The sequence below is a fragment of the Pavona decussata genome, unplaced genomic scaffold (genome assembly GCF_977016875.1).
Source record: "Pavona decussata unplaced genomic scaffold, jaPavDecu1.1 SCAFFOLD_237, whole genome shotgun sequence".
Lineage (NCBI taxonomy): Eukaryota > Metazoa > Cnidaria > Anthozoa > Scleractinia > Agariciidae > Pavona > Pavona decussata.
In genome coordinates, this window is record NW_028145642.1 from 1,932,189 (window position 1) to 1,946,612 (window position 14,424).

The 14,424-nt window shown below is 39.9% G+C and overlaps 2 protein-coding genes across 3 annotated transcripts; one reads left to right on the forward strand and one right to left on the reverse strand.

Moving 5' to 3' along the window:
- Positions 1-91: 91 nt before the first annotated feature.
- Positions 92-4,541, reverse strand: LOC146457859 (uncharacterized). 2 transcript variants are annotated; one of them, XM_085091491.1, is made up of 3 exons: positions 2,749-4,541; positions 1,315-2,447; positions 92-347 (listed from the first exon to the last, which is right to left on the reverse strand). In XM_085091491.1, exon 1 carries the CDS (start codon positions 4,494-4,496, stop codon positions 3,795-3,797), a length of 702 nt encoding a protein of 233 aa, XP_084947617.1. In that variant the 5' UTR covers positions 4,497-4,541; the 3' UTR covers positions 92-347; positions 1,315-2,447; positions 2,749-3,794. The 2 variants fall into 2 exon arrangements, with proteins under 2 accessions (XP_084947617.1, XP_084947616.1); XM_085091490.1 differs by having other exon boundaries at positions 1,315-4,541.
- A 3,453-nt stretch (positions 4,542-7,994) lies between these two features.
- On the forward strand, positions 7,995-10,322 carry LOC146457860 (uncharacterized). The gene is made up of 2 exons (XM_085091534.1): positions 7,995-8,589; positions 9,072-10,322. The coding sequence occupies exons 1-2, from the start codon at positions 8,483-8,485 to the stop codon at positions 10,219-10,221; spliced, it is 1,257 nt and encodes a 418-aa protein (XP_084947660.1). The 5' UTR covers positions 7,995-8,482; the 3' UTR covers positions 10,222-10,322.
- The last annotated feature ends 4,102 nt before the right edge of the window (positions 10,323-14,424 follow it).

A 14,424-nucleotide genomic window follows, 5' to 3' on the forward strand; every position in this document is an offset into this window, starting at 1 on the left:
TAGGTTTATTTGGGTTTCCTTAGGTAGTAAACGGAATTGGGAAAGTTCCAATGGTCAATTATTTCATGAATCACACATTTTCTTCTGTTATTCAACATCCTTTATTTAACTTACATACTTCATGAATATTAAACTAACTGAAACGAGGGATTTATACAGATAAATCCCTCATTTACATTAGCAGTACTGCGAGAAACGCACACATCAGGTTGCTTCTATTGTTCTCCGTTTCTCACCTAAGTGTGACGGTACTAATTAGCCGGCGTTTGTCCCCTTGAACAAAGGAATAATTTCATGAAATAAGTCAGATAAATACCTCGAACGTCGGTATTAATCCATATACATCCCTCGGGCCTACGGCCCCGTCGGGATGTATATGGATTAATACCTCCGTTCTCGGTATTTATCTCTTACTTAAGGCCGCGGTGGATACGTTGACCATGAATATATTCATTAGGCAAAATATTGGCAGGGGTACCACTTTTAAAATCCTAAAATCACGAGCAGTTCAAAGCCGATTTCGCCAAAACGTAGCAGACGTATTGGAGAATGATCAAAGTGCACTATGATCGTTTTATAATGTGTAGATGGCGTCTTAGGGCAATACAGAAAGTAACTTAAATTAAATTTGTTAAAAACGTGATTTTGTGTCCAGGTTTTCTCCTCCACGAAGACGCAGAGAAATTTGATTTTACCACTGAGTGATCTATTACAACATCTATTGTGTCATATCATAGCCGGATTTTTTAACTTCAAGCTTCTTAAGAAATATTTGCCCTTAAAGGCGCAAAATCTATCATGCTAAAATTCAAAGGCTTCAATCTTACCTTCTAAGGCTAATATTTTAAAATTCGGCCCATGATATGACAATCTACAATATGCCTAGTTTATCATCTTGCCGTGTCAACTCGTGAAATTGTCTGTCCGCGCTATATTCTTGGACACAAAAGTGCTTGTTTTTACGCTTCCGAAGGCTTTCCGAGCAAACACGAGGGAGCTGATTAATTCAAACCTGGATTATGGTAATTTTGGTAAAATCTTACTGCACGGGCCATAGATAAGTGCACGCAGAAATCAACAATACTTTGAAATTCACTGCATATATATTAAAACGCTCAAACGGCCTATTTTAGTAATGCACAAAAAGTTCGTGCTACGCGAAATAAATCACGTGCGATTATTGAGGCAGAACAGAATATTTTTAGAGACATTTTCATGAATATTTCGCTTTTTGTCGGTTTTAGTCGTTTGACTTCGTGCATATTATTTAAATAAATACATTCTGATAAGAATCCTGTCCACCGCGGCCTTAACCCAAACATGTCTACAAATCACAGGGGCACCCAACGACAATTTTCTCTCAGATCCTTTGAAACGTATTTTAGGTTATGTGGAGTGCCTTTAAAGCTCTGTAGGTTCATTTTAGACCGCGCTATAATATTTTTATCTGTTCGGTCATTCTAGGGGAACTTGAGTCTTTTCGAAATTACCAGGGCATTTTTGTCTATTTCCCGTAATCCTTAGGTCTTATTTCCTTTCCGAAAATCTTAGTTGACCTTTTTGCGGTATCCGAAACGACATTTGTATCAAGATAATTTACCGCAACGATCCGTTGGGTGCCCCTGAAATCAGAGTATTTAATTGTAAACATTCGAGCTTATAGTCAGTCAGCTGTCAGACATTTCGAGCGCAAGCCCTTTGTCAGAGCAAATCATGACTATGACGCTCTCCTTGATAAAGGTCTAACAATTGAAACATCACGGCTCTTGAATCTCTTTACGGTGGCCAATTAGTTGACAAAACTAAATACTCATCTCAAGACTGCACAATCAGGATTTTTTTTCAGGATTTTTCTTCAAATTTGTCTTCCTGCAGCCCCATGCAAACTAAAATATATATGAAAAAAAGTTAATTTTTTTAACCTAACATTCAATTTAAGCAGTTGCAGGAGAAAACTTCTCAAATTCGTTTTCTGCCAATTTCTTAGCTGTATATTTGCCTTATCCACTGTTAAGTAAGCCCTGGAGGCACAGTCACATGACAATTATATCTTACTCAGTTTTGATGCATACTGGCAGTGGGTTCTGTACTCATGATACTGAAGGTGGGGTGCTCAGTATGTCTATCGCAAATCCCAAAATTGGAGCTTACTTCATTGCCTCGATGACCGGACAAGAAACCATCAAGGTCAATTCAGATTTGTTTTCACATTCTAACAAGATTCCTGTTTGACAAATACATGTAATTATTTTTCCTTTGTGAAATAGGCTGGAATAGTAAGATGAAAATTTTCAGACCATCATGTGAGTAGAAAATAATTTTTACAGTCAAACTTGTATAAGCGGACCCCATATTAAGCGGACACCCTCTAATAAGCGGACAGCAGCACAAGTCCCCTCTTTTTTCCTCCACATTTACTGTAAAAAATACCTGTATTGAACGGACACCTCTATTAAGCAGACGCAGACACCTTAACCTTGACTTTTATGGTCATTTCTATTGTTAAAAACCTGTATTAAAGGACCCTAGTCAGCCTTCGCCATTTTCGATGTCATCGAAATTATTGATATTGCAAGCGAAATCTTATTGCTTTACTGTAAGTTGTGTTCCTGAAAATGTTTCATTATCTTTAGTAGTTTCACAGTGATTTCGTTCATTTCAACATGCTCAGATTAAAATATAATAGCCAAACTCTCGCATATAAACAAAAACAAAGGTGTGGCTGACTAGGGTCCTTTAAACGGAAACTGCAAAAAGGGTGCATGTTTTTTGTCCACGTTTTAATAGATTGGTCATTGAAAAAGATCTGTCACATCTTTATAGACACTTAACAAACAGGAAATGCTATCCCTGTTGGCAGCCTGATTAACAAAAAGTGATCAAATTAGTTAATATGTGACCTCACTGACAAAATATTCGTGTGGCAAACAGGAAATTTGTGTACCTAGAAACATGTCTGTCAAACTAAGTATATAATACAAATCCTTCATCAATTTCTGTGTCAGCCAGTTACATGAAAACGGGTCCCCTTGAAAAATGTTCTTGCAGGGTAGCTACTACCCAGCGAGCAGTGGTTTCTCCCACCGGACACCAAAAGGGAGAGAACCCTTTCGTAGTGTTGCGTCCGGTGGAGAAACCACTGCTCAGAGGATTTTAAGAGAAAAATTTAGAGGGATGTAGCTGTGCCAGAAAGCATCCAGTCATGTTTTGAATTTTCCATACATTTGTCTGTATTTTTTCCCGCAGACTATTTTTAGTAGTAGTTCACGGCTGGTTTGCTATACAGACAAATGTAAGGAAAGTTCAAAACACGACTGGACGCTTTCTAGCACAGCTACATCCCTCTAATTTTTTTTCTTAAAATCCTTTTACTAGTGCTGAAAGTTTCCAATTCATGAATTTTTCAGAAACGATGTTTTATGAAAATTTTTTGACATCGGATTTCCATACAAACACTGTTATTTCAGACGTATTTGCCAACTCGTCAAAATGGCATCGAAAACTGTGATAAGGCCTATGATAGAGGTAACTAGAGCTGGTTGCTTTCTAGAGTGGTCGCAAGGAGAGCTTCAACTGTATTTCCTGGAAAGATGCTTGCTTGTTATAGTCTTATATAGGTTGCACATCAACATGGCTTACATCCACTTGTGCACAAAAACAGCTCAGTTGTATAGTGTTGATGCAACCCACCAAATGAATACAAATGCATTCAAAACGGAAGCCACAGGAAACAAACATAATCTCATAACCTCATTTTGTATTTATCAGTTCCCAAAGGCACACAATTTTATGTATTAAAGTTCATCAGACTTAGACTTGCTTTGTGTAAAAGTACAACTAACTTGTAGTGGAGTGTCCTCTTTAGGCCTTGCTATGGGAACACCCATCTCCTCAACTCCTTGTTCTACGTTTTTGATGATTTTCCATTTCTCCTCTTGATCACTCTTTCCCCTGCTCTTCACACAAACTCTCACATCATGTCCTTTTTCCAACCACTTCTGAATTTGGTTTACTTTGAAGTTCAAGTCTCGAGGTTCTATTCTATCACTCAGTTCAATATTCTTTGTTTTGAATGACTTTAATGCTTTCTGTGATATCTTACGCATCATCTTGTACACAGGCATAGCTCCAGTTTTGTTGTTTTTGTTGATCCACACGAGCTCCATTGATTTCTCTCGTGCGATGTCTATTGCTTCCCCAAGCGACTTTTCTCCCAAGTTAGTTCCTGTTTCGTTTACTAGCAACACATTTTGCTGTCGTTGTTCTCGCTTGATCCTGTCCTGTTCATTTCTCAGATTATTTCTAGAGGATGACAGAACAATCGTTCTTGACGATTGTAAGTAAACAAGCTCAGGCATTCTCCTTTGGACAAATAATCTCCTATTAATCATAAAGGAAACTGCATAGTCCACTGTTTTATAGCCGTGATTATGAACCATGGGGAAACGAAAACACGGTTTCCAGCCCGAAGACAAAACACGGAGTAGAGGAGACATGTTGAATATTGGACAACATGACTATGAAACCGCGCCTTGAGCTTAAGCGCAAATCTCGTTCCCAGATATATCGGTACACTATAAGGTATCATATATGAAGCATCTACCTCCTCGGGTAGGCTAAGAAATACTTCATGGCTTGAACAATCGATGAAACCGATGATCGGAAGATCATTCGATCAATCGATGACACTCGATGCCTTGTTAGTTAATTGGCATCGGTCAATCGATGACCAATCGATAATCACACAAAAGTGGTCGCAACTCATCGATTGTCATCGATTGGTGTTAAAAAAAAATTGGTATTCCACACGTTCCAGCATGTACGTATACCGTATTTACTCGAATAAGCGCCGCCCCCGAACAAGCGCCGCCCTCGATTAAGCGCCGCACATGGAGCGGAATGGTTAATAAGCGCCGCCCTCGAATAAGCGCCGCAGCACCGGTGCGGCGATTATTTGAGTATTTCCATTAGATGATAAAAATACACTGTAATCGCTGCAATGCGGTTCTAAGCCAACAATGGGAATTTATTTTCATCAATAGTGATGTTTTCAGTTCGAAGTGAGTATGTCTTGATGCTCTTTCATTTAGTTCTCTCTTCAAAATGTTCGCGTTCTTCAGTTCTTGCGTGAAGGCTGTAAACTTTGCCGGTAAGAGAAGCCCAACCTCCCTCTTTCTCTTCCCTGTAACTGTTGCAGTAAGGAGATTGTCAGCGTTTGCTTGTACAATCAAAATGTTTTGTCTTTGTGGTATGAGCCTTTTAATAAGCGCCGCCCTCAAATAAGCGCCGCCCTCGAATAATCGCCGCACAGGAGACACGAAAAATTAAATAAGCGCCGCGGCGCTTATTCGAGTAAATACGGTACGCTCTCGCAGTACGCACAAATGTTTCAGATTTGAATTCGTTTACCGGATTGTTTGTATGCAGATGTGACTGGAGACGAGTGAGGGTGATGTAATTATACTGAATTGTAATAAAATAAACCAGAATAAACGTGAATAGGCTTCGGTAATCACTTTATTACTTCTTTGTCACAACAAAGGTGCATAAATTAAACAGGGTAAAAAATGAATAAAGTTTACTGCATGCAGGCTTAAATGGGTGAGCCGTATAGTAAAAGCTGGAAAAAAAAGAGACCATATCGAGAAACTTAGAGCTGCGCGGGAAAAAAGCCAACAACACAACATGTACAGCCTCTGTCCGAAACACAGGTACCACCGGTCACAAGAGAACTATAGGCCACAGTTTGGACTCAGATTCTTTTTGTAAATCTTGACTGAAAATAAAACGCATCAAAAATGAGAACCAATCGATGACAATCGATGTCAATTAACTGATCGATTGGCGTTGATAATCGATAAAAATTGATAATCGATGAAATCGATAATCACAAAAACCTGTGCATCGATTGCTCATCGATTATCAATATCAATCGATTAATTGGCATCGATTGATTTTCCGATCATCAGTTTCATCGATTGTTCAAGCCCTGATACTTCAATGGCCTAAAGAAAGTGTTCATAATATAATTTTCATTATGTACGTACCATTACAGTGTATCAATATGTATAGTTGCATACAGTCTTCACTGAATATGAAAAGCTATCTACACACTCTAGGAACAACAATGCACACTGTCTACAACAGCAATAGGACTGAACAATCTACACTATCTAAGGAACAGCTATCTAATCTACTTGGTCTACAGTAGGAACACTGCTAGACAACAGGAAGAGCTATCTACACTGTCTACATAAGGAACAGCTATCTACACTGTCTCACACGGCTGTATACAGTAGTTGAGGAACAACAATCTACACTGTCTACAATAGGGACAGCTAACTATACTGTCACAGTAGGAACGGCTATCGATCTACTTTGTCTACAGTGACTGAACAACAATCTAAACTGTCTACATTAGGAACAGTTATCTGCATTGTCTGCAGTGATAAAATTGGAGAGTGTACAGGAGAAAATCCTGCGTGTCATTTACTGTAATAGAACTGAATGCAAGTTTTTATTATCTCCCAGTAACTGAAGGCGAAGCTAGCTTGACCGCCTTTTTTTAAAAAGACTTTTATTTAATCTCTTTTGACATCACAATAATGACTTAAACAAAAAGACGAGAAAAAAATTTCTTGCTCACCTATGTTTTGTCAAGTTAAACGGTTATCGCTGCGGCAGGCACACCGAGTGCGCGTGCAACTAAGCAAAAGTATATATACCTCTTCAAAAGTTACCAATATGAAAACAAAAGGTTACATGACTTTTTCCCTCCAATCTCTCCTTTTTTCTCTCTTTTGCATCATTCCAAATCGATTCTGAACCTGCCCGGGAACATAAAACCCCTGATTCAGTGTCGTTTCAAGAAAAGCACTAAAGAAGTTTTCATTGGCCAACTTTTCAAAAATTTCTGGTAGATTTATCTATGTATACATGTTGTGCTTCAAATTTATCCTTGGTTTAAATTTTATCTTTCTATTGTTCTTGGGTATAGTAATGTATGATGATAAGTTTTAAGCAATGAAAAACAAGATGTCAGAAGAAAGCGATAGAGAAGCGACTTTTAATTAATTAACGGCGAATATTTCTTCTTTAACAGGATGTGCATTTCAGCACGTTGGAACTGTTCAAGTTTAGTTTCTTTATAAAAACAACAATATTATTTGCAACAACAAAACTCTTTATTTACCTATGCAAAGTACAATTACATATGCATGTGATTTTATAATTTTATAATGCATTGAGCTCTGGCCTAAGGCCAAGTTAGATTGTAAGTTAGTGTGCGGATGAAAACGGAAACGTTAAAAAAGCTTTTAAAAGTAAAGACTTCTGAATTCGAAAATGCACGATTTCAATTAAATCGTTTGTCAAGTGGACAACAGGCATCAAAACCTTTAAGATCTCTTTACTTGTAACAGAGACGACTGGAAAATGAAGGCCTCTCTGCTTTTAAACCAAAAGCAAATAAAATGACTCGAAAATGCTTGTGTGAACGAAAATATTTCTCTACACTTTCGGTCAAATAGCAAATGGAGGCTTTTGAAACTGTTACAGTGTGAACGAGGGCCGTCCAAAAAAGAAACAAATTCAGTTGCCTCAGCAACATGACGGACCCTTCGTTTTTGTATCCAACTCTAGTAGAAGGTATAGAGCGTTTTCACTCACGTGACTACCGGCCATATTGGTTTACTGAAACAAAAGAAAGTATTTGCATAAAAATAGAGTTCGATTCCCAGAGGTTTAGTTTGGGACACCAACATGGCGGCCACTTCTTTGTCTTGGGACACCAACATGGCCGCCGTGACGTCATGTGAAAACACTCCATATTCTCCCGGGCTTAGGAGACTGAAAGACCAGTTCCCATTTAACCCTTTTCATTTAATCAAATCAAAGGCAATGGCAAAATAAAGTTTACAAGTCTACCAATTTGAATTAAATTTGAATTTTTTTTGTAAGTGTACATGTGTTCTGTTTTATCCTGGATGTTCCTCGCAAATTGCTTTCTCGCCAATCTCGCAGTTTACAAACGAGAGGTGGACATCTTGTTTACTCGCCCTCTGCCCAAGAGTTACCAGAAGTGACACTTAAAATCTCCTATATGAAGACTCATTCAAAATTAAGGGTAAGTCTGTTGAGGCTTGGTTTTTATACCTCTCCAGAATAACAAGAAAACGCGCGCGGCAAACAGTTACGGAGCGGAGAGTCAGCAGATTGCTAAACGCAATCGATTCTCGCCAACAATCTTAGCCACGTAGTTATATTACTTAAGTAAATGATTTCCTCTAAAAGTTTAAAGCAAACAGACTTCGTAAGTTCCAAGAACTACGACAAATTCTGCTGATAAAAGATGCAAAAGTCATCACTGACTGCAAGCGTGCGCTACGTTCCACTATTCTGCTCATGACGAATTTACGACTATGACTATGACGACATCTGTCGTAAACAATGGAGGTTTAAAAGTTTGTCGTAAAGCACCAAGATGGTTGTTGCTACTTTCTGGTGTAGTTATATAGCGGCATATAAGCTGTGGAAGTGCTTTTTTGGAACAGATTCAGCTACAATGGCGAATATGATTCTTCAACAAAGGTAATTTGCCGATCTGCGTGGACTTTCCAATAAGAGCTATGGAGAACATTTGAAAAAAAAGGGCTCGCGTTATGCACGTTCTTTTCTAGTTTTTACATTATTTTATCTAAAAAGGAACCACATAATTCAGATCAATTTTCAAAGAGCTAAAATTTTATACTAGCCGCCTTGTTACTGGGGTAATATAGCTTTTTTTCTTCGTCGAAGAGATTCTTTTGATCCAATTATCGCAGCATCATTTTATTCATTCTATATGGCCCATCTTCACATCACTATCACACGGCATGCTTTTACCTTGAAAACTAAATCGCAGACACGTATTTAAAGAACACGCCAAGATTAAACAGAAAACTGAAGACCATAAAAAGATAGCGTTGCAAGGAAAGAAAATCAAAACAGTAGCCAGCGCGCCAAGTTAACATTGCCACGACTGGAATCTTTCATTCATTTATTTGACGCTCGCTTATTTATTTAATTTTCAGCTTGAAGAATAACAGTGTCAGAGAATGTGTGAAGACAGAAGGAATGGAAATAACGACCATGGCAACATTTACAAGAAATGATGTGGAGCCGGCCACCGCAATTGTTCAAGAAATCCCTGTTGTTATAGTAACTGCCGACGCATTTGCGCACGAGCGCGCCTCCGAGATTGAAAATGTCACCGCGGTCAAAGAGATTCAAACCGAACAGGAGGTAGTCCACGGGATCGCACAAGAGTTCAGTTTAGAAGTACAAAGTGTCAGCGAGTTCGTGCCTGAATTTGCTTTCGAGATTGAAAGTGTCAGTGCAGTGAAAGAGATTCCATTGGAAGGGGAGATAGTTTGTGGAATTACGCACGAGTTTAGTTTAGGAGAACCAACTGTTGGTGAGTTCATTCCTGAGCCTGCTTTTGAGATTGAAAGTGCCAGTGCAGCAAAAGAGATTCCCTTGGAAGAAGAGATAGTGTGTGGGATTGCTTCGGAGTTAAGTTTGCAAGAAGAAACTGTCAGTGAGTTGGTGCCTGAGGTCGCTTCCGAACTGCAAAATGTCAGTGCAGTGAGAGACATTCTCCTCGAAGAGGAAATGGTTTGCGGGATTGCTCAGGAGTTAAGTCTAGCAGAACAAACTGTCAGCAGTGACTCTGCGGTGCCTGAGTTCGCTTGCGAGATCGGAAATATCAGCGAAGTCAAAGAGATTCCCTTCGAAAATGAGATAGTCTGTGGAGTCGCCCAAGAGTTTTCTTCAAAGCAACAAACTGTTTGCGCCTCTACCCAGGAGTTCGCCATCGAGGAGAAAGCTGTTAACGAGATTGTTAATGAGATTCCCCTTGAAGAGGAGATGGTCGATGGGATTGTCCATGAGGTATCCACAGAAATAACACCAGTAAGCTCAGCGGTGGAACCTTTCAACAATGTCATTAGTGACGTCCCTCTCCTGATTGACAGCTCAGCAAAAGAATGTTCAATGTACATCAGGCTTGAAACAAAGGTATTCGCAACTCCAGCTGAGAAGAGTTCCGCCAAAAGCTGTTCACTAGGATTGAATGCTGAAGCTACCGAATTTATCCCTCAGAAAACAAGATTTCCAGAATTGCTAGCATCATTCGGTGGAGTAAACCGCTGCTGTAAAAAAGAGAGAAAAGACTGGGGTTGATGGTGAAGTTGAAGATGCAGTTGGATTAAACGCAAGGGCTAAAGAATTTGCCCCATCTTCTGGAGGAGCTCGTGGAGGAACCGCGGGAGTGCCTAACAGAGGAGGCACTGGAAGCGCTAAATCTGAGCGTTCTTTAAACGTATTTGCAAGAGAGTTCGTTCCTTCCAATTTTCAGAGCAATGCAGCCGTTCACCCCAATCATAGTAATGCGCCCGCCATGGACCCTGCTTATAGGCCAGCGTCACCACGTCCAGCACCAGGCTTCAGACCACGCGGCCAAGCTGGAATCCAGCACAGACCGCCTGCTGGGAGATTTCCACCGAATCATTCAAGAGTAAGACCTCGATTCCACGGCGCTCAACAAGTTATGAGGCCGCGCTGGTCAACAAATGAAAAATAATTCACTCTGAAACGCCTGGAATCTGTCGGAAAAAACATTTGAATTTCTGCAAGTCGTTTCATTTTTTACAGTTCAGGACTGACCGATATTGTTACAAAAACGATTGAAGAAGATATAAGTTATAAGAACTTTATAACAACGTTTTACATATTTATTAAAACTTTTATCCAGTTGCCTTGAAAGTTAGATGGTTACACAGTAGATTAAAACTATAACTTAAGGACGGTATCCCCCCCCCCCCCCCCCCAATTTCGAAGGTATTTTCACGCGATTTATTAAAACTTATTAAAACTATAATATATGGGTTGAGTCTGTTGTTGGTTCTAGTTCTTGCTGAAAAACCAACATTTCCAAATTCCAATTCGATCTGGAGTGTTCCCATACTGTAAAGCGTATTTCTTCATCTCGTCATGGAATTATGCGCTGTACAAACTGCGCTGTACAAATTTACAAGTTTATGTATTATAAACCATGTATTATTCATTTAACTTAACACCGGGGACAAACAAACCTGGCGCAGCGTCCTAGCCACCAAACACTCGATAACTGAGCCTCTGCCATCATGCAACAGATGCGCTTCATCAATGATTAATAACTTCACAAGCTGAGATAGTGCCACGTCCCCAGTGCTCTTCCGCGTCACTATGTCCCTCTTTTTCAGGCGTGGTTACCAACATCTGTAAAGAAAAACAGAATTGACCGTTTCGCTTCCACAACACCACTTGTCACCATTATAAAATAAGGCTAAGTACAGAATAGCCTCTTCAGGGCGTTCAGTTAGTTGGGGCGCGCTTTTTCTTTTTTTTTTCGCGCGCCGTTTTCCGCGCTGCGCCCCAACTAACAACGCCTGGAAGAGGCTAAGTACAGAACCTTTCAAATGGTTGAATACTACTACTACTTTTCATTCTATAAACGGTTACACGACTCAATTTTCAGCTTTTTAATCCGATTATGCGGATTTTAACAGAATAAACGGATCGAACTGCGCGCCAAGTACCTTTTACAGTCTCCACAGCCAATAACTAACTGACAGACGATAAGAGACCTTTAGATTCTAGTACGAGCACGAGTACGACTACGAGTTTCTCCAATAAACACAGAGTGCGCGCGCGTGAACCAGTGTCATTTTGGCGGGAAAACGAGATAGCTGTCGTCATTTTACTACGAGTTTTAGTAAGAATCTCGTAGTGGCGAAAACGAGTCATCGAAACGTAGGTGATCTCGTCTTTTTGGAAACACGAAAGGGCTTAACTATCATCATTCAAACCAACTGCGTCAAGTTCGTCGTTCGTAAAGAGTGAAATGAAACTTTCTGTGATATATCTCTTCTTAGTACTTCGCTAAAAACTCGAAGTCAAATCTCGTAGTCGTACTTGTACTCGTTCTGTAATCTAAAGGTCTCTCATAGCCAGCGACTTTATACCATCCACTGACGATCCAGTTTACTCTTATAATGATTTCTGCTCGCGTTGTGGAAAATAGGGAGTTTAAGCAGCTACTACGGCGATGGCAACAAGAACGTCGTAAAACAATAGGATTTAATGAGAAAAACAACGGCCCGCACGTCCGCAGGAGCCCATTATAATGGGCTCCTGACGTCCGTTTTAAATTTTGGTACATTTCTTTGCCGTCCTCGATAAAACAACAACGTGAACTGACCAAATTCAAGGTTTTGTGGAGAACGTTAGCACGTAACAGTGAATCTGCCTTAACTTGGTCGCCGTTCTTACCAATTCTGTTTTAGAATAGTTCAGCCGCATTGTACAAATTAGAATAATCGCGAAGTTGTTGAGAGCAAAGGTAACCCTTTCATATACCTTCCATAGAAAATGGTACCCCTTTCAGATAAGGCTTAAAGTGGAAAACACTGCATCTCTATTCGAGATATATTCTGAACAGCCCTTTTAGTTACATGTATCATTATTTATTTATCCGTTGTTATTTAATATTTAGGTGTGTATTAATTGATCATTTTAGATAGCGCAGGTCCACATCAGGACTTAATGTCTTGCCACTGAGTGCTTTACCAAATAAACTATGTCACGGTATGTGTATGTATGTATGTAAAATACCTAAATGACAGTTTCCCTAACCTTTTCTACTTCAGCTCGTGAAATTCTCATCCTTTTTATATACCTCCAGCCTGAAAAAATGTACCCCTTTCGGGCGGGTCCTCCCCTTATACTAGAGTCCACTATAGTCCGCGGTCACTGTACCACAGACATCAGTGATGTTTAAAATTCCTCTGGAACTATAACCCAACATCAACGGATCCTGGCGAAAAGCGAGGAAGGCTTACCTTTTAGACCTTTGTCGCCAGACGGCCTGAACCGACAAAATGAACGTTGGTCATGCATGTGAACTCAACCTTTTTAAAACGGACACTTCAGTGATGACATAGAGATTGAAAGTTAAAGTTTACAGTGAGAATTTAGTGAACTTAGTCTTTTTTACTGCATAGCGTGAATAAAAACTGACAAAATTGGCTGAAGAATTACGTTAAGTGACTTCAAAATCGAGGTCGATTTGGATAATATAAAACAGAGAGTAGCGAACTTTCGCTAGAAAAACATCATGATTATAGACTAAGAATAATAACAAGAAACATTACTCCAGTTACTGTTCACTGCAGCCGAAAATATTGAAAGAGACCTTCGGAATTGTACTCAACATTCTTTTTCACACAACATTGTGTTACATCTTTACGGTATGATAACAATAGAGACATATAGCACCAGGCTTTTCGGCAAAAACCTCAGACGGCGAACGGCTAGAGATCACGTTACAAGGCTCTGACGTTAAGTTTGCGGTTTTCAACGTTCGTTTTCAACGTGGAGAGGTAGGTTTTCATGGAAGTCATTTACCTCAGCGATTTGAGTCGTACTTTTCAATTTTTTGAAACGTGAAAATGTCAGATTTGTATGTAGCAAGTCTTTATGTTGGTGTTTAGGTGTAAACTAACGCGAAAGAGCGAACATGGATCTTTATGTTGCTGTATGAAAAACATCACTACTGCTGTTCGCAAGTTCAATATGGCGACCACTTCAAGTGATCGGTGTAGCTAAAGCGGTAGAAGTCAAACGCCAAACGCCTAACCTGAAACTGCCATTTCCGGTTTGCAGTTTCAGCAATGTCTAGAATGATATTAGATTCACCTTCAATGCACGTTTGAGTCGATTTTTCCTTAATTGAAGTAGTTTAATGGGTTTAATGCTGTCAGTCAAGCATTTGATGTGACGTCATATCCACGAAGACACCTCACTGTTCAGGATACTTCGCTCCGTCTCTTCGGTAACCGTGTTGATGGACAGATTTAGGGCGCGTTCTTTTGGGACTATTCCGGAATATGAATACTCGGAATAGACGGTATTTGTGTTCCTTCTTCGGAATGAACGGAATATCATTCTGTTCATTCTGCTCCCGAGAGCAGAATGAACAGAATGGAAGGAATACGGTTTACTCGGAATAGACAGAACACGCGTTCTTTTGGGAAATTTTTGGCGGGAAATCTTGTGCGGCCGCTCGCGCGCGCAGACAAAATAATTCGCAGGTCACCTCCGCCATAGTAGCCTCCTTTGCAGAGGTTGTTTGTGTCGGTCCCAGGGAGAATGGGACCGACACAAACAACGTCTGCAAAGGAGGCTACCGCCATGGGTATTCCGTTTCCAGATTTTAGAAGCGTTTTTCTCGAAATTGAAATTCCGTGTATTCTGTTATTCCTAAACCGGAATAAGAATAGCTAGAATAGCCTCAAAAGAATGCACCCCAAGTTTGCTATGCGGACCGCTGTAATGGGTCTCTCA

Coding starts and splice junctions, on each gene's coding strand:
- LOC146457860 (XM_085091534.1), top strand. CDS start 8,483: ATGGTTGTTGCTACTTTCTGGTGTAGTTATATAGCGGCATATAAGCTG. Junction 8,590..9,071: donor AATATGATTCTTCAACAAAG/GTAATTTGCCGA, acceptor TTTAATTTTCAG/CTTGAAGAATAACAGTGTCA.
- LOC146457859 (XM_085091491.1), bottom strand. CDS start 4,496: ATGTCTCCTCTACTCCGTGTTTTGTCTTCGGGCTGGAAACCGTGTTTT.